Source organism: Abramis brama (genome assembly GCF_963993115.1).
Source record: "Abramis brama genome assembly, chromosome: 17".
Lineage (NCBI taxonomy): Eukaryota > Metazoa > Chordata > Actinopteri > Cypriniformes > Leuciscidae > Abramis > Abramis brama.
In genome coordinates, this window is record NC_139979.1 from 30858938 (window position 1) to 30879588 (window position 20651).

General features: G+C 37.7%; 1 protein-coding gene across 1 annotated transcript in view; it reads left to right on the forward strand.

Annotated features, from left to right (window-relative positions):
• The first annotated feature begins 1267 nt into the window (after nt 1-1267).
• The window catches only part of bckdhb (branched chain keto acid dehydrogenase E1 subunit beta), an 85948-nt gene continuing 66564 nt past the window's right edge, over nt 1268-20651 (forward strand). Inside the window, exons 1-4 of the mRNA XM_084088910.1 lie at nt 1268-1522; nt 3196-3273; nt 14019-14087; nt 19370-19503. Coding sequence (XP_083945036.1) covers nt 1330-1522; nt 3196-3273; nt 14019-14087; nt 19370-19503 — 474 coding nt within the window. The 5' untranslated portion in view covers nt 1268-1329. The remainder of the gene's footprint in view (nt 1523-3195; nt 3274-14018; nt 14088-19369; nt 19504-20651) is intronic.

The following is a 20651-nucleotide window of genomic DNA, read 5'->3' on the forward strand; positions in this document are numbered from 1 at the left end:
ACTGCAATATGACACATTAAAGGGGTGGTTGATTATGATTTCACTTTTCTAACTTTAGTTAGTGTGTAATGTTGCTGTTTGAGCATAAACAACATCTGCAAAGTTACAACGCTTAACGTTCAAAGCAAAGGGAGAAATTTTCTTTTAAAGAAATTCCTTTTTAAGGACTACAACAAACGGCTGGTTGGGACTACACGACATTCCTCCCGGGTTAGTGACATCACAAACCTTAAAATTTACATAAACCTCGCCCCCGGGGACACGATTTATAGATTATCATGACAGAATAATTTAATCAATGATTTGAAGATAACTACACATCAGCAACATCAATTCATCAACTAACCGTACAGAAATGTCAGAAATGTTGTCACTTCTTCTTGAGTCTCTCCATCATTGTCTGACTTCGTTTTGAACATAAAAGGCTAAAAGTTTTTGAAATTTTCAGTGTGTGTCTGTGTGAGGTAAAAGGACACGAGCTCTTGAAGCTCCGCCTCCTGTGCTGGGAGCAGCAGCTCATTTGCATTTAAAGAGACAGACACAAAACGGTGCGTTTTTGCTCACCCTCAAAAAGTGACAACTTTAACATGCTATATACAAATATCTGTGGGGTATTTTGAGCTAAAACTTCACATACACACTCTGGGGACATCAAAGACGTATTTTACATCTTGTTTTACATCATCTGAATCAACAAATAAACATACTTTTCAGATTAAGGCCAAATATTCTGGATTTATTTGTCAAGTCTGTTTGTGAATTGTAATATTCTAAACTCACATTATGTTTAATAATCTGTTATGATTAGTACATTATGGCTGTTTTACTTTTGTCATGACCAAAAATGCCGTCTAGGTCAGGGGTTTTCAAACTTGGGGAGTTACGGGGTCTGTGGAAACATCTAGAGAAAAACTAACATATTTAAAAAATAATAAGCTTAATATTAACAAATAAATAAATTAGATTTAAATAAATAAAAGAGTAAAATGTGATTTAAAAAAATTAAGATTATTAAATAAAATCGATAAATATAAATATTAGATTAAATATAACTAATACATAGTACATTACTATAGTGAGTGAGTACAAAATAATTTAACTTAATAGAAACAAATTTAAAATGTATAATATATTTCAATGTATACATTGGGTGTTTATGACAGATATAGATGCCTTTTAAATTTTAGGATCGAGGGGTGTCCGTGGCAGCCGTATGTCACGTGGGTTGTCAATCAATACTCCTCCCACGCGGTCAGCCAATCAGAGCAGCAGGAGTCCATGTGAGTATTGACGTCAGCGCGCAGCTTCTGCTTGGTTCCCAGCGCAAACATGGCGGCGACGCGGCTCTTCTGGAGAACTTCAGGCGTTAAGTCTTCATTAACCGGGTTAACCGGTGGCGTGCACAGCAGTTTGGGACTAACTCTGCTTAAACTCTTTCCCGACTGCACAGCCGAGCCGAAAACACAGAGGAGACACGCAGCGCACTTCACCTTTCACCCTGACCCGGTGACTACTCAGTATGGTAAATGCCCTTGTTTACACTTTACAGTAGCTCTGGAATACTGGCAAGATAGTGAACTGTTCATGTTATTCACCTCTAAACGCTCCCATCATTAATTCATATTCATAATAAACCAAATAAATCATAACCGAAATCAATATAAACATACTTGACAATGTAAACTCGTATTGAGCCACTGGAACTACTTGAAAGAAACGAGCGCCGGGGAAACTGGCTTGTCAGGCTTGTTTATAGTGGCATGATGTTGTAAACCGTGACCACAGTAGTGCTTGACGTATAATATGAGGTCATTTGATTAGTTGCTGAGGTCAAGTAAGGGATCAAGTATGATATACCTTGGTGTCTGGTCTGTATATAAAAAGATGCTGAGATTTATCATCCTAAAGAACATATTTTATTAAAAACACTGCATGTTTAGTTGTATTAATAGATATTCAGAAGTCTTTGAAGTTAATGTACTGGGGAACTATCAAAAACTATGCCTTCATCTGCTAAAATGGGCCACTTTATGAACTGACTTTTAAGACATATTGTTAAAGTTCCCTTTATTAATTATAATTTTGTAAAGGAAAATTTAACAGGCTAAAATTTCTTCTTTTCTACATATTAAAGCACATTAAAACAATATTTGTTTTTAGTTTTAATGGCCATGATGTGCCTTCCTACATGGTGGTTTAAGAAATGAAAAGCTACACACTCCATCAATTAGGGTTAGAAGAACTGTTGCCAAACATATAACATGCTAATAAAGCTGTTAGCGTGCTTATTGTACCCAAGAGCATGATTTATTAAAGTCCACATGTAGTTTTAACAATAAACTATGCTTCTAACCATAACCCGAGCTGTAGTTCCAACCACACACGTTTGCAATGTGCAGAAATCAATTTCAATAGTACATTGAGAACTCATGTTTAATGTGATAGTTTCATTCTTGCATCCACAGTGTCTATAATACAATATATTGTTAGTCTTGAGATTCTTCACGTTAGTGAATAAATACATTGATCCACAAATAGTATTCCTGGTATGAATATATATATATACATACATATATATATATATATATATATATATATATATATATATATATATATATATATATATATATATATATATATATATTGGTCTGGTGGTAGAACTTCTACTAAATATGTCAGTGGTTCCGGGTTCTAATCTACGGAGCCCCTAAAGGGACATGGTGGGAGGAAAAAATGGATTTGGGATTTTGGGAGAATTTATTTTTTCTTCAAAACTTGCATTCTCTTGCAAAACTTTTGCACAAAAATCAAGGAGTTCAGTGAAGTTGGCAATATATTTACAGATTCGAACTTCCTGGATCAATAACTCGTGAGCTAAACGTTGTTAAAACACAAATTACACCTATTTACAATCATAGTAAACGTAGACAACGAGCTACAACCCACTTTTCCTCAAGACGAGCTTTATAATATAAATTAGTCTCTATAAGCAGGCCAAAAGGTCCAAGCTCATAACAAATATTAAATAATCATAAATATTTGAAAAATATTTTTTTCTCCCAAAATAGATTATTCCTAAGAATAATAGCATAGCATAATAGGTCCTCTTTAAGCAGTAAAATCTAAGAATATGTGTTTAAAGCTGTTATGAAACATGAGGCATTGCTGTGTGATTGACTTGAACTGTCTCTGCAGGCCCCACACAGAAGATGAATTTATTCCAGTCAGTGACCAGTGCCTTGGACAACACGCTGGCCGGTGATCCCACCGCAGGTACGAGCAGAGGTTCTCTGTTAGCCTTCGGTCACTGTCAGTCTAAGCCCAGCTGGAGTCTGATCTAAATGATTGCCTGTCCACACCATCGCAACTGTTCAGAGATATGATTTGTGTGTCCCATGGCACTCTTATGTCTTCTGGAATATGTTTGTTGGTTTCTATGGCAATGCCTTTGGGTTGGTGGGCATATGCCAAAAACAACATGGAGGGTTTGCAGTGTTGTCTTGCATTACGGCACTGGACTACCACGTCTAATGAAGCTATGGCCATGAGTCTGGCATGAGCGGCTGTAGGGCTGCTCGATTATGGAAAAAATCATAATCACGATTATTTTGGTCAGTACTGAAATCACGATTATGTAACACGATTATTTCACATGACTTTGGGAACGTGTTGCATTTATTAAAAAGACAAGGTAACACTTTACAATAATGTTAATTAGTTAACAGTTAATGTATTAACTAACATGAACTAACAATGAGAAATACATTTGTTACAGTATTAATCTTTTTTATTGTTAGTTAATAAAAATACAACTGTTCATTGTTTGTTCATGTTAGTTTACAGTGCATTAACTAATGTTAACAAATACAACCTTTCATTTTTATAACGTATTAGTAAATGGTGAAATTAATATTAACTAAGATTAGTAAATGCTGTAGAAGTATTGTTCATTATTAGTTAATCTTAACAAAGTTAGTTAACTAATGCTAATTAATGAACCTTATTGTAAAGTGTTACCAAAGACACCTTTCAACAATTCTTAAAAAATCGAAATTTGAACATTTATTGTACTTTTTGAACTATTAAAATAAATAATATATAACAGATAATACTTCAATGAGTATTTTAATAATTCCCGCAGGTCTACCACTTATAATGCGGGAAATTCCCCCGCAAACATTGATTCACTTTAGCGTGTAGATTGTATGAGTAGCCTAAATGAATCCACACAGACTATAAAATCAAATCAATCATTTTAAAACTTTCTCCAAGACGCAATTTTACAAACCGCGTGAGTGTTCAGCGGTGCCGCGTCTTCTCTCTCCCCGTCTCTCAAAATGCGCTGGACAAGGCAAGCGTCGAAACTACACTCGCGTTTAGGAGTCGGGACATGACGGAATTGTCACTTGTACAATCGGACCAGCATTGCATCGTAACTAAAGTTGATCATTTTCACTTCTTTTTAAAGGGACAATGTGTAGGTTTTTAGGTATTTTATTATCTAAAATGAATATTTTTATTCATAAATATGTCCTCAATGGTATACAAATACTTCTGCTAATTATCTGACTTATCCTCGTAAATGAAGAATTTATTATCTTTATATACATGGGACGGGTAGGTCCACGGAGGCTTCCATGTAGTTCCGCCATCTTGAAAAACTATAATAGCAGAGAGGGACAAAAAGTTTCCACAACGCGTTTTCGTTCAGAGCCAGCGTCACGTGACTGAAGCCAGCAGAAGCGGAGGAGCAGAGCAGTGAGAGGCGCTTGTCACTGCCCCGGCAAGTTTAAAAGGATGCACTGTATGGTTATTTATACACCGTTCATTCATACATATGCTGAGTCACAGGATAAGGAGTCCTCGTCGTCGAAAATAGACACGTGTGACCGGAGATTACAAAAAACAAGGGTTAATGTCGGGATAGCTAATGCAGGAGAAAGCTTTCAAAAGAGATGCTGAAGTTGCCTGCTTTCTTCTCGACAGGTAAGTCAGTGTTACGGTCTTAACACTAGAAGTGCCAGAATTCCAGAACTACTAGAGCTGCCGCAAGCAGTCGAATAGATTCCAAACTCTATATCTTTAATGATAAATACCCAATTGAGAGATTAATGCATTTATTGTATTAGGATATCTTTTAAAAACAAAACAACAGAGGGGTTTCACGTGACCCTTCGACGGCGATGCAGGCTTAGTCTTTCGCTCCGCTCATTTTGCCATATTTTGTATGATCCTGTCAGTAAAATTTGAACCACTCTGCATTGGACCCGTCATGAGTGCTAAGGCAGACAAAGGAGATCGGAAAAGAGAGATTGAGCAATCGCCAATGAAGAAAAAATTCAGAGATTCCGCCATCTCCAGAGAAGACCTCGACGATGCTATTGCTAGCCGCATCGAACTAGCATTTAAAGAGCAGAAAAACACGTTGAATTCGGTTGTGAATTCGGCAGTAAGAGAAGCGATGGACTCTGTTTTGATTCCAGCATTACGCGAACTACGTGAAGACATACAAGCGACCAACAAGTCTGTTAAAGAGCTAAGAGAGGAGTTTGAGGCCATAGATACCGCGGCGAAGCAGACACGTGACCGCGTTGACTCTGTTCAAGCAGCTGCACGTGAGGATAGGAGGACAGTCACGGGCTTAAGAAATCAGCTTGAGCGACTCACAGAGAAGGTGACGGATATGGAGGACAGGTGCAGGAGGAACAACGTACGATTGGTGGGGCTGCCAGAGGGGGCTGAGGGATCCGACGCGGCTGGTTTCCTTAGAGTTAATATCTCCAAGTGGATTCCTTCCCTGAAGGGCTGTGATATTGAGATTGACCGGGCACACCGCGTATATGACGGAGGGAGGGGCTCCGATCGGCCGCGCACTCTCATCTTCCGTGTACTGAGATGGCATGACAGATCAGATATCCTGAAGGGTGCTCGGCAGGCTTATCCGGTGAAATGCTCACAGAACAACGTCACAGTGCTATTTTTTCCCGACTTTAGTCCAGCCACAGTGATCAGGAGAAAGGCATTTGGTCCGGTTTTGAAGAAGATGACAGCGTTTGGTCTCCAACCCTTCCTCATCTATCCGGCCGTAATTAAACTACGGCACAAAGGGGAACAGAAAAGCTTCGATACCCCTCAGAAAGCGGAGGATTTCATTAGCTCCCTGTCCCAGCAGAAGACGTATGCCACGGCTCTGCGCGGGGGAACGGCGGCCGCTGTCCCTCCAGCCCGGCGGGAGGAGCTTGATGGCCGGGATGAACATGGTCCCAGCTGCTTAGGAGTGGATGAGGGCAGAATGGACATGGACGCTGGATAAACCAACAAAAAAAAAAGAGTGAGATATTCTCACTGATATTCTCTCCTCTCTACTACTGAGATATTGTTTCTTTATATCCGGTACAACGATCTCGTTGCTGGCAAGACTGACCCCTCTTTTTGCTCTTTTGGAGGGGACTAATGGAGAGTTGGTTTAATTAAAAAATGTGTTTTGGCGGTACGAGCTTTTTGAGAGACATGTTCTGCGTTGGAGTGGATCGGTCACGAACCATCACTATTTTATGTTGCTTAGTCAGACCTATGTTCTCGGTAATGTGCGGTCTGAGTTGTTCCTTGTTCAAGGTTGTCGGTTGTTCATGTTTTTATGTTGTTTTCACTTTTTACAACAGACATTTATACTTTTGTTTATTTTACCATATTTCTAAAGGGATTTTTCATCTAGGAGGTTTGGTATCTAAAATATACATCAACGTTTACACGCTATATATTCAGTGCATACTCTAAATATTTTATCACTTAATGTGAATGGCTTAAATTCTGCTGTTAAACGAAATCTGACGTGGCACGTTTCCAGAATAAGTATTACAAATTGGCAGCTTTTTCCTGCGCTCAAAATAAAACTAAAGGGGTGCTTATCCTTGTTAACCGGAAGTTAAATTTAACAATTGAACACCTTGGTAATGATGAGAAAGGTAGATTTGTTTTTATCCGATGCAAAATATATAATAATAGGTTAGCCTTGGTCTCTATTTATGGTCCGAATGAGACAGACAGTGCATTCCTGTCACAGATTTCCAAAACTTTGCTTGAGCAGATTGACTGCCCTCTAGTGGTGGGTGGGGATTTTAATGCTGTCATAAATCCTGCTTTAGATAAATCTCAATCTGATACAACAGCCAATTTATCCTCTAAATTACTGAATAAATTTATCACTGAGCTTAACGTAATCGATCTTTGGAGAATTCAGAATATTAAATCTAAGGATTTCACTTTTTTTTCTAATAGACACAAGACTTTCTCTAGGATAGACTACATATTTCTCAGCCCATCTTTAATTTTGTCTGATTCCTCCATCTCTATATTACTAATTTTATTATCTGATCATTCTGCTGTGTTGTGCAGTGTTCCTCTTTCCGATGTTAGAGCCAAGTCCCCTAGATGGCGCTTTAACGTATCATTATTAAGTAATCAGACTTTCATTACTTCTTTAAAAGAATATATTAAGGAGTTTCTTGAAATTAATATGTCCTCTGATGTGGATCCTCAAAAACTGTGGGAGGCGACTAAGTGTGCCATACGAGGTTTCTGTATATCTTTCTCTTCTACTCTTGCCAAAGCGAAAACCCGCCAGTTTACACAATTAGAAAATAAAATCCAATCATTACAAAATCTACAAAAACAACATTTTACAGAGCTACATGCTGCACAGTTGTCCTCTTTAAAAGAAGAATATGATTTGCTTTCACAATCAAAGGTGGAATTTATTTTACATAGGACTAGGCAAAAATATTATTTTGAATCAGAGAGACCTAGTCATTTATTGGCCCTTAGGTTGAAAGAATGCGAGTCTAAGGCATATATTAGCGCAATAAAATCATCGGATGATCAGGTCACCACGAACCCTGTGGCAATTAATGATATATTTAAAGGTTTCTACACAAATCTGTATAAAGCCGAAACAGATTTTGATGAACCAATTTGTAAGCAGTATTTAGATAAATTGGAACTGCCTCGGGTCTCACAGATGGATAAAGAATCTTTGGAGGCCCCATTAAGTTTGGAGGAACTCCATGTCTCTCTAAAAAGCCTTCAAAAGGGCAAATCGCCGGGCCTAGATGGTCTCCCCCCGGAATTATATTTAGAAATTTGGGATTTGGTTTACAGCGGGGAACGAGGCAGGGCTGTCCACTTTCCCCCTTATTGTTTTGTCTCTCTCTTGAACCCTTAGCACAAGCCATCAGGAAGTCTGAAGTATCGATTAAGATTCATGATCATAATCATAGTATTTCGTTATACGCTGATGATATTATTCTATACTTAGACCACTTTGATGTTTCAGTCTCTAGTATAATTAAGGAATTTGATAATTTTAGTAGTCTATCAGGATATAAAATAAATTAGAGCAAATCTGCATTAATGCCGATTAACAATGTTAAAGTTAATTCTTCTCTTCCCTCATTTATCCCTATTAAGGAATTTTTCACTTATCTGGGCATTACCATATTTAAAAACATTCATAAGATTGCCAGTGACAATTTTAATAATATTTTAGTTAAGGTCAAGAATGACATTCAAAGATGGAAGAATCTTAACGTTTCCCTCCAAGGAAGAATCTCCACTGTTAAGATGAATTTGTTACCTCGATTTATTTTTTTTTCCTCTATGCTACCGCTTTCTCCCCCTCCAGGTTACTTTAAGGAGATCAACTCCATAATTACTAAATTTGTCTGGAATGATAAATGCCCCAGAATTAAACTTACCACATTACAACATCCTAATAGCGCAGGAGGACTGGCTGTACCAGATTTTGAACTGTATTATTGGTCGTTCCAGCTTAAGGCTCTTCATACTTGGGTTGATCCTCAATCTACAGTTTCTTGGAGAGTGATTGAGGCTGACAAGGTTAAACCAAATAGACTACAAGATATTTTATTTACTGGTACAGGAAAAAAGGGGGATAATTATAAATTTGGTCCGGTTGTGGCCAACTCTATTAAAATCTGGAAAACGGTTGAACGTCGGATAGGAGGACCCTTCAAATTTTGTAATAGTACACCTTTATGGCACAATTTTAATTTTGTGTGCGGAAATCGCCCATTTGTCCAACCCTCTTGGTCTTCTTTAGGTGTAAACACATGCGGTGATATTTATGATAACCAGGGCCTATGTTCATTTCAGATGTTAAGAACCAAATTTTGTCTACCAGCATCTGCATATTTTGTCTTTCTTCAACTACGTTCTGCTCTCAAAGCGTATGGCGTTCCTCCTTGGTCCTCTCCTGTTTCCTCTCATCCTATGCGGGACTGGATTGCACCATCTGCTGGTCGGCCATCTGCTTCCTTAATATATAATAAGATTCTTGATTACACTATAAAACCTCTTTCTGCTAAAACTATTTGGAACAAGGAATTATCTGACCTTAATCTATCTGTCGACTGGGAGAGGGTGTGGTCTAATCTCAGTTTAACATCTAAAAATCTGGCTCATCGTTTTATTCACTTCAAAGTCATTCATAGAGCATACATAACTCCTTACAAAAGATTCAAAATGAAGCTACAATCGAATTTCAACTGCCATATATGTAATACTACATCATCAGGTACCTTTCTGCATATGTTTTGGGAATGTCCTATCACTGTCAGTCTATGGACACATGTAAACTTGGTTTTATCATCCTTACTGCAAATTGATTGGTCAGTTAACCCATGTTTATGTCTTCTTAATGATGATTCTGGTCTTTGTATAAGTTTGATGCAAAAAAAATGTTGTTTGCTGGTTTTACAGCTGCTAAAAAGACCATAATACAGAACTGGTTTACACCGCATATGTGTGGGAAAACATATTGGATCCGTAGCCTCCTGCAAATAGTGTCTTGTGAATGTACAACAGCACGAATCAATGGGGCCAAGCCTTCTACCATTGATGCTTGGCAGTGCTTTCTCTTTGGAATACGTGATTGTATGGAGGAGTGACTTCTGTGGGTTCCCCTTTCTCCCTCCTTTTGACTGGACATTGAGATGTTGAGCATGTGTCTGTTGTTTTTTTGTTTTTTGTTTTTTTGTTTTTTTTTATATATATATATATATATATATATATATATATATATATATATATATATATATATAAAAATAAAATAAAAAATGTTGATTAAAAAAAAAACAACAACACCAAACTGTACATTTAAACAAGTTTAATTATACATTTATAAATAAATAATATCCGTAGATGTCCTGAACAAAATGACAGAGTAGCCTATGTTTTCATGCTTCCACTGTTCGATCGCGCCCGCGCCCGCACCCGCCTACACACACACACACACACACACCTTGACATTGCAGCCTGTTCATTATAGCCATAATAAAATAGTCAACCTAACATATAAAAATTCCACTGCTCTGTTTATATAGTCAGTAGCCTAGTACAATTCGTACCATTTTTGCCCGTGTGAAGAGGATGATTTTTCCGTCGATATTGGAACGTGAGTGAAGTTCAAAGCCTATAATAAAGAATAGTTTACCATCCAAATACATCGCAAATGTTGAAACATTTTGATTCTAATTAGAGTTACGTGAGGCTAACGCAGCTTACTTTCACTTTCGCTTATAAAGTAGCCTATTTAATTTTGGCTTGTTTATAGTTATTTTTTCATTCTTGTTCTGTTCTGAATATCATTACATTTAAATGATTTGTTGTTGAATATGTTTTGTGTATTTTTTTACCACATTTTATTGCTGTGTATATTGGTATAGCCTATAATAATACCGCAAAATTCAGTGAATTCAATATGACCGTCTATGGCCGAAATAGGTAAATATGTTCATTTGTTTTTTGCCTTATGTGTAATTTATATGAAAAACATTTTAAATGAAAATACGGACACTTTTAGGAAAAGTCAGGTACTGGCAGGATTGTATTTATTTTTTCAACAAAGTTATTACAGATATAAAATTCAAAACGGTCAAAATGACCGCCATGGCACTTCTAGTGTTAATTACAAGCTTTTTTTCATTGCTTGGTTGTGAACTTTATTATATAGACAGTAGAACATTTATAGTTAAAAGTTAAACAGACTCTTTGATGAAAAGCAGCTATTGAGTAAAGTAGAGAAGGCCCTAAAAACAAGGTTGTAAGTTTTGTTTGTTCAAAACTGTAACATTTGTTTGTTCGTTGTGTCAAGTTGCAGTTTGTTTGAAATAACAAACCAGTTCACCCGAAGGAAAACTCGATGAAGTGCTATTATAAGACATCCTGTCATAGCTTTTTGGTACATAACGGCTACCGTAGATGCAACACGCATTTGAAAATGTGAGGCGCTGGAGAGCACTATTTGTTTGAATGCAAAATACAATTTCACCGCTAGATGGGAGAAATTCCTACACAATGTCCCTTTAAGTTTTATCAGTTTAAACATTCAAGCTGAGAGAGTTTATGGCATCGGGAGGGGCGGATGTGCGCGTGCGCGCGTCATTCAGAACAAAAGACAAAATAAGAGCGTTCTTTCAAAACAGAAAATGGCAAAATAATCGTTTTTACTCGATTATACTATTTTGGTGATCGTTGGGAGCAAAAATCGAAATCGAAATTCAATTAATTGCACAGCCCTAAGCGGCTGTATTCTCTGCTGCCGTCTCTGCTGGTGTCAAAGAGGTGTGTGTGTGTGTGTAGACCAGGCTGAGTAGGAGTGATGTGGGACTCAACTTTGGCTCTGTCTACACCTCGTATTAAGATGCGTTTTGGTCGAGTGGATCACAAGTAGACGACAGTAAACGGGGTCTAAAATGCTTTGAGCTTGTCCACTTTTGACCACTTCCAGAGGTAGAAAACGCATTTGACCGGATTGCTTTCGTAGAGAAGAAGCTCATGTGGTCGAATGTGTTCAAACAGCCACAAAAGACCGTCTACTCTCCGTCTACTGACCTGATGCGTGAACATTATGGGAAGAGCTCCAGCCAGACGGGATTTAAACTTTATCAGCTGGAGACCCAAGTTTGGTGTGAAGAGGAAAAACATACCAAGCACAATATTATCTCACCATTCCTGATTTCTAACACACACTCACAGCGTTCGGCTGATCTTGCGGCTGTCAGAGCGGAAACAAAAGCTGATGCTCTCCGTATGTTTTTCCATCGTCTCCGGTCGCGATCAAATGTAAATTGCGTGAGCTTATTTCATCCATTAGATCTAAAGATCTGAAAAACGCATACGTTTACCCGCCCATAGACCCTCCCCTTGAAGAAATCAGGACAGAAGTGATCAAAAGTGGACAAAAGAGACGGATTAAAACACCAGGGGCCTGATGTATAAACGTTGCGTACGCACAAAATGGGCATAGAAATATGCGTACGCATTTTTCCACGCACATATCGGGATTTATAAAAAATAAACTTGGCGTAAATAAGTGCGCACCGTAAGGATGCTCTTGACCGTGCGTACGCACTCTTTTATAAGAGTATGTGTTTTGGCGACACCAACTGGCCCAAATAGCAATAACTATTTAAAATGAAAAACTTCTAAATTATCCTATTACATCACCCAATAAATCAAATTGCATCAACCTGAATTATCATTATGATATGATTATGATGGAGTTTGATGGATTCATTGATTTTAATAAAATTTGGACTCTATTTCATTATAGCTCTGCACTGGTGTCTTGCAGAAGATCACTTTTAGACAGAAAATCTAAAGAAATACAAGATAATACAAATAAAATTTCACTCACCAAGCCTGTCACTTGAAGCAAATATCCATCCCTTCTTAAATGTCCGCGCCAGCGAGCGCGTTGGGCCGTTTAGTGAAACTGACGCATATAACAGTTTAAATAAATAAAATAATGATTTAAACTATGTTTTACTTCTGATATAAACAGATTAGATTAAATGGCATTCAAATTAATGGAGAACACTTAAACATGAAATCATTACTGAGAAGTTACAACATTTTTTATATTCAAATTCAATCAATAGAAATATTGCGATGTTTTTGAACACGTTTCCTGTAGCATGCTGTGTTTGAATGTTTTAACCACAGAGATAATTGCTTGTTATCATGATAATAATACCAGATTGTCTGAGAAAACAGTTTCGTGCAAATAATGCCCAAGGCCTATCTGTTTCCATTAAAAATATAAATCAATTAAAAATACTATTCGGCCAGTGGAAAAGATTAAATGTATTTTACACTATTTGATTTATGTATTCAAAAACAAGGCAAGGATAGGCAAATACATGATTTTTATTAATGTAATGTGTCTTGTATCGTTAAACGTTATCACGTGGATGAATAATCATATGCAAATGATATGCAGATGAGGATCTGCATAGTAAAACTAGGCGTTGAAAGCTCCATATATGGTTATTTCAGGGTGGAGAGCATGTGCGCACAATCTTCCGCTGACTGGGATTTATAAAGTGAATTCAGCGCAGGTTCTGGCGTACGAACGGTTTTATAAATCTGAAAACTTTTGTGCGTACGCAAATTCTGCCTTATGTGCGTACGCACACTTTAAGGATGAAATCTACGCACAGTTTTATACATGAGGCCCCAGGTGTGAACGGGTATGTGTCTCCCTCGTCTACTTGTGATCCAATCGACCAAAACGCATTTTAACACCAGGAGTAAACAGAGCCTGTGTTTGGGGGATATGAGGTCAAACTTCAGATTGCGCACAGTGATTTATAATCGTCCAAGACCCGTCAGGACACACAACGATGATTTGGGCAGATATGATGCACAAAATCTGATCACAGCAGTCAGACTGAAATTAATTTTCAGAAATGAGATTTGAATAGGACTTCAAACCACATATGAATGAAGCTTGAAACAGAAGCTTGTTTTTTTTTTTTTTTTTTTTTTTTTTTTTTTTTTTTTGCCATTCACACTTGCTAAATATGATTGAATTCCAATCGTAAATTCAGAAAATTTTGATTTGGACTGACAGTCTGAATGAGGCTTTATTCTCTTATATCTAACTGACAATAACTGAAAGGTCTCAAGTGCTAATATTACATGTCTTTCTCCCGTAGTGATTTTTGGTGAGGATGTGGCGTTTGGTGGAGTGTTTCGATGCACCGTCGGCCTCAGAGATAAATATGGTGAGTATATTCTCATGTCTGCTCGTAGGTCACATGAGGTGAAAGATCCTCATCTGTGTGTCCCGTGTTCTCACACTAGATGGCGGTGCTCTCACACTGTCGCGCTCCTGGCTGACGCTCTGGCTACTCGCAGTCAAATACTTGCTTACTTAAAAAAATGCCTAGTACACACAGTAAAGCATGAACAAGGATGTGTGAGGGGTGTCAGTTATTGATGTGGAAATATAAATGCGAAATGTTTTGAAATTTTGAAACTTTTTTACCCCCAATTTTGTATAAAAATGTCTTACTTTTTGGGAGAATAATCAAATATTATCGAATAATCAAATATGATCAAATAAAGCTAAAACCATAACAAAAATATTGATTTGTATGAAATAAAATAAACATTAAAATAATATATAAACATTAAAATAATATATAAACAACTTTTTCGTTTTGTTTAATAAAATAACAAAAACTACATCTATATAGGCGAATAAAAATGGCAAAAACACAAAAAATTACTAAATGTAAGCTAAAATTTTATATTTATATAAAAAATAAAATCTAATTCAAAATATTAACATATGCAAAACAAAACATAAACAATGTTCTTTTGAACTTTCTATTCATCAAAGAATCCAGAAATAAAAGAAATCCATGAAAATATAAAGCAGAGCACACATTGTTTTCAACACTGATAATAATGAGAAATGTTTCTTGAGCATCAAATCATCATATTAGAATGATTTCTGAAGGATCATGTGACACTGAAGACTGGAGTAATGATGCTGAAAATTCAGCTTTGATCACAGGAATAAATTACGTTTTAAAATATACACATAGAAAACAGTTATTTTAAATTGCAGTGATATTTCACAATATTACCGTGTTAACTGTGTTTGATCTCATAAATACAGCCAGTCAAATTTGGTCAGTATAAGAGAGACTTAAACACATTTTAAAACATCTTAACAAAATTTATTTTTTATCTGTAACTCCTAAGATGCATCTTAAAAAGACTGTAAATGATAAAACAATATTGTTAGTTTGATTATAAAGTGTTTGAGACTATAGACGATATAGAGTGTGTGTAAACGTCACATCCTTTTGATTTTCCCAGCAAAACCAGCCCAAGGCAGTCACATAAAAATCAGTCCACAGGCTTTCATAGACAACCTAGGAAGTCGGGGAAAGTCTCATTACAAGATGTTCACACATTGGCAATAAACAAGTAATTAACACATGAAAAATCTTACTTGTAGCTCGTTTAATTTACAAAACATCTGACTTGTTTAATAGAGAAAATAATCATTGACTCAGGTTGTCTTTGTCGTAACTGGCTTGTTTCATAATGTGGTGCGATTATGCATTTGACATTGATTACTGTGTTTTCCTCTGGATATTCACGTATGGATTTCTCTGCTCAAGCTCCTTTGAGCCAAATTTAAAATCACTTTCAGTAGAACATCATGAGGAGGACGAATGTTTGTGCATTTGATGTCTCTCGTCTCGTTCAATTTGTTCAGCTTCATTAATTGTGCAGGAGTAAATGAAGCAGATTCAGATTGAACAGAACACCCTCTACAGGTTTCACAAGCCATAAATAGTTAAATTATGCAGCTGCATAACGAGAGTGGCATATTCAGGTAAGAAAGGGGAAAACAGACATTATGGTAATGATTAAAAAAACACATCTGCTGTTTGCCACTCGTTTTGGCCAGAAGCTCTATATATAGAGGCACTCTGTGATGTTTTGAAATAAACACGTATCCACGACTCCAATATGTCTCCTGCCGCGTGGGTGCCTTTTGTGTGTTATTGACGTCAGAGGTGTTGACCTTTGAGAGGGATCATTATTTTCCATTCTGACTCGTTAGACGGGAACAGGGTTTTCATGCCACTCGTTTGAGAGAGTCTGTGCCCTCTTCCCCGTGCGGTGCCGGTAACCCGCGCACAGGTCAGCGCGTGGAGTGACGCACACACGGGCGTAATGCAGGGCCACTGCTGTCCGCTCCTTCGCTCTGCAATCTGCTTTAAATTGCTTTCTGTGAAGTGGATTACAGACTGCGGCTGGTAAATATGCCCATCGCCAGCCTGTTGAATGCATACCTTACTCAAAATACCTTATTCAACAAAGACAGTTCATTTCAAGGACGGTGACCGATATCTTACAGTGAACTAAAACTCTGAAATAACCAGCAAACTCGTCGTCTTTTGCATCATTTCTTAAAGAATTGTTCAAGGTTTACATTAATACAATATGATCTGCCAAAATCATTTTGACTTGTTCCTCAGTTTCTAGAAACAAGCAAAAAGGTTTATGGGGCAAGACATTCTGGAGACTTTAAAAGCAGAAATGTGCACCTTTGACACTATTATTTTCAAAATTAATAATTTAAATGAGTCAAGACATCATCAATCCTTCTTCCAAAATGTGTTTTTGTCCTACCATAATTCACTATGCTGCCTATTATAAATGTTTATATTTTAAATCTAGTGAGATGGTTTTCGTGGGAAATTGCGTACCTGCGTCACTGTCTCGTCATATCCGTAAATAAAAGAAAGGTTGACATGGAGCCGCTAAATCTTAAACCTCCGAGGAATCCCCTGTTTTAAACAAACGTTGAACAGAGGAGAGTCTGCGATAAAAGAGCTCGTAATAAAACAAGAATCAACATTGGCTTGGCTTTTTGGAGATGGTGAGAACTGAGGGATTTGAGAAGTTGTCAACAGTGACGCAGAGTAAGGTATTTATTGAATGGATAAATTGCCATATTAGCTCTCTAATGTAGCGCTACATTGTTGTAGCGCTGTGCTGTAATTTAGTTTCAAGGTAGTCCTGTGTCTATTAATGGCTAAATCTACAGTCACGTCTTCAGCTAGTCAGCTTGACTGGTTGTATCTCTTAAGCCAAGCAGTGAATGTTTTATGAGCAGTAGGAGAACCATACTCAACCACAGTCACGCAGCGCCAAAGCACAACCAAAACAATGGGTTTTATTCACGAAGCATGCATGCACACAAATTTGTGCTTCGGGTCTACAAGAATAGTTTCATTTTGAACATTCAAGAAAAAAAAAAACATTATTCTTCACATCGTTGCAGCACCTCTCTTCACAGTCTGTCAGTAATGCTTTGTTCAGTTCCTTCTTTATGAAGCCCCTCCTTCTGAAAAGCACAATTGGTCAGATTGGTCAGCTGGATCAGTGTGTTGTGATTGGTCAACCACTTCGAGCTTGTTTGGGAAATGTCTCACCCCTTTCCATAACCGCCAGCTTCAACACACTACTAACTAACTCAACCAGGCCCCGCTCCTTATTTTGCATATTAATTTAAATAAGGAATGTTTTGACATGTTTGTTCCCGGAAGAAAACTCGAGGCTACAATGGAGGCGTTTCAGGGAGTTCAGAAACACTGACACTGATACAGAGAATAACTCCCGCTGGAGGGACTTTGTGCTTTGGAACTTTACAGACCTTATTCATGCTCAAACCACAACATTACACACTAAAGAAAGTTGAAAATGTAAAAAAAAAAAAAAAAAAAGCATAAGAGGTCCTCTTTAAAGCTTCATGGAACCATTGATTTTCACTGGTTTAGTGCGGTAATCAGCCGCATGTGACCGCTGGGTCCATAGAGCTTAACTTGAATTAAACCCAGAACAGTCCTTTAACCGCTGCTATTCTGTATAAAAATGGTCTCGTGTGATTTCACAAAGTATTACGTCTTCAGTAGATTCATGTTTTAGCGAAGGATTTGAATGAAAATAACTTTCCACTCTAAATATACAGACCATTTCATGTGGTTCTGTTGCATCAAAGGGGAGGCGAAAAACAGGCTGTGTTTTTGAGTTTCCCTGATTTTTGTGTGTTTGCCCTGTTTTGTTTTGTTTTGTTTTGCAATCTAATTCAATTATGAAAAAAAAAAGATATTTTCAGCAGATTTTATGTTTTGAGGTTGATGCTTTTATTAGTTCAGTCCTGCCCTGTACTACTAATGTAAAAAACATAAAAATATCCCCTAAAAGCTGAATCATGGCGGTCATGAAAACACAAGGCATGTCTTTTGAGTTTTAACTTTTCATCTGCAGCGTTTGGCTGTGATTTTGTAAATCCTTGTTGCTTCATGAATCATGGCCCATTTTCACATTTGGTGTCGACAAATTGCTTGTAGCTGGCATCTTGTCGCTGGTTTTGAAGATGTCAATAAAAAAAAAACATACTCATTTTGCCTTGTATAAGCAGGGCTCTATGGTAACTTTTCTTATTAGGAGCACTTGTGCGAGATTTAGGAGCACAGACTATTGAACGTTTTTTTTTCTTTAAATGACACAATATTACTGTGCCACATATAACATGCACAAGTATGGAGAGCATGAGAAGAAATCATAGCGTGTGACAGAAGTTTACCTTATAAACATTTAATATTTTCAGTTTTATAAAACAATTACACGGGCTGAAAACACAAAAAACATGCATAAATTCATATGCACAAAAACAATGCTGAAGTGTAGTGCTCAAATGTATTTAAAAGGACAGTCACCAACCCAAATGTTGTTATACACCCATAATATTAAAAGTACCTTCAAGTGTGTTCTGAAGATTAAAGAATGATAATAAATTAATAATATATTAAAGGATAACAGAATTTTCATTTTTGGGTGAACTGTCCTTTATAAAAGCCCTGAATTGACAGACATGTGCACTCACAGCTGAACACAAGTACTGTTTCTGCCACACGATGTACAGCAATCAGATGGCCCAAATTTCGTGAATGGGATCTCTTCTTTCGCTATCATGTATGCAGTGTTGAATTAGATTTTTAGTTGTCGGAGAGCTTCTGTGTTTGTATTGTACTGCCTGAATTGTACAGGGATTATTAGGTTGCGACCTGTTAATGAATATGTCCCTGCAGCGTAAATGACGCTGGGATTTGTCATGCTTCACTAGCGATTCTTGCTTGAAGTGTGAATGTGCCTCATTTGAGACAGAACTTTTAAAGTAAAATGTGATACTCTTCATCCCAACACCAGACAATTTCAGTGCCACAGTCGTCTCAACTTTTTTGTGCCGCTTGGTTGACTGGCATTAAAAGCAACCAATCGCAGTGCGAAACCTCACTGTTGATGCGTAACATACGTGTAAGGGCATTTGGGAGTTGTAGTTTTTAGCTTTCGATCGGGTCAGTCACACAAGTGCGCCTAAATATCTTTTCATGGTCGCACACAGAAATGTTTAGTCGCACTGCAGAGCCCTGATAAGTCCAGAGTAGGTTGACATGTACCCTTTTCTTCACAGGTAAGGACCGTGTATTTAACACCCCGCTGTGTGAGCAAGGCATTGTGGGGTTTGGGATCGGTGCAGCTGTTGCAGGAGCCACCGCTATAGCAGAGATTCAGTTCGCCGACTACATTTACCCAGCGTTTGATCAGGTGAGCTTGTTTACAAGGGGATTTTCTTTATAAACACCATCATGGATTGTCAAGTTTTCCAGAATTTTGTTTCAGCTCTGCCCAAACTGGAGATGGCATTCAGACTATGAAGGACGCAAGAGGACAACTCATTGAGCTTTACTGTTTTTCATTTACTTCTGTTTGCAGAGGTATTGGCAGAAGCAGTAGTTGATCATCTTTAAAAGATAGATTTAAACAAAACAAATATACATTAATATAAATAAAGATATTATTTAAACTAAAATTTAACATCTCATTCACCATCACCATATTAACTACAGTATAATCAACTAAATCAAATGCCTTGACAATAAATTATAAATGTTAACAAACTTAAAACACACCTTTCAAGCTTTGTCCCCCTACTGGACAAACTGCGGGCTGATATAGAGCGGTGGTCTCCATTGTATCTCTCTATGTGGGGCAACGTAAACATCATTAAAATGATTTGTTCTCCGAAATTCAACTACTTGCTACAGGCTCTCCCAGTCCGAATTCCTTTGCACTATTTCAAACAATTTGATCAAATTTGTAATAATTTTTTATGGAATAACATACGCCCCAGGATGAACCTGCGAAAGCTGCAGAGGCCAGTGGACAGAGGAGGATTAGGTGTGCCCAACTTGCTCTTTTACCATTATGCGTTCACCATTAGGCATATGGTGGTCTTTACCCCCTGAGAGAGCCCCCCCGTGGTTCCACCTCGAAAGCGTGGTGTCCTCCCCTCTCACACCCATAGCATACATACATCACAGCTAAATTAGCCCAACAGAATCAGTCACATCCCATTTTGTCCCACGTTCAGTGGGTCTGGAACATAGACAGTAAAAGAAATGGACACAGCGACCCCATTGGATTCAACGGAGAAAAGTGAAGTAAATTAGAAGCACTCACTTCCTGATGGTCGAGCGTACTGCACAGACTCAAACTGAGCTTGACGACGTAGATGTGACGTGAGCAACCCGTCTGTCTTCTAGTAGCTGTGCCAAGAGAAATCTGAATCATTCCCTTCCGAATCTTGCAGAGACGGAGAGTGTGAGTAGGAGGTGTTCATGAGCTAGGAGCAGGAGCAACTTTTGCTAAGTATTCTGATTAATTACTTTGTCATTTTGCCTCCACGTCCCCCC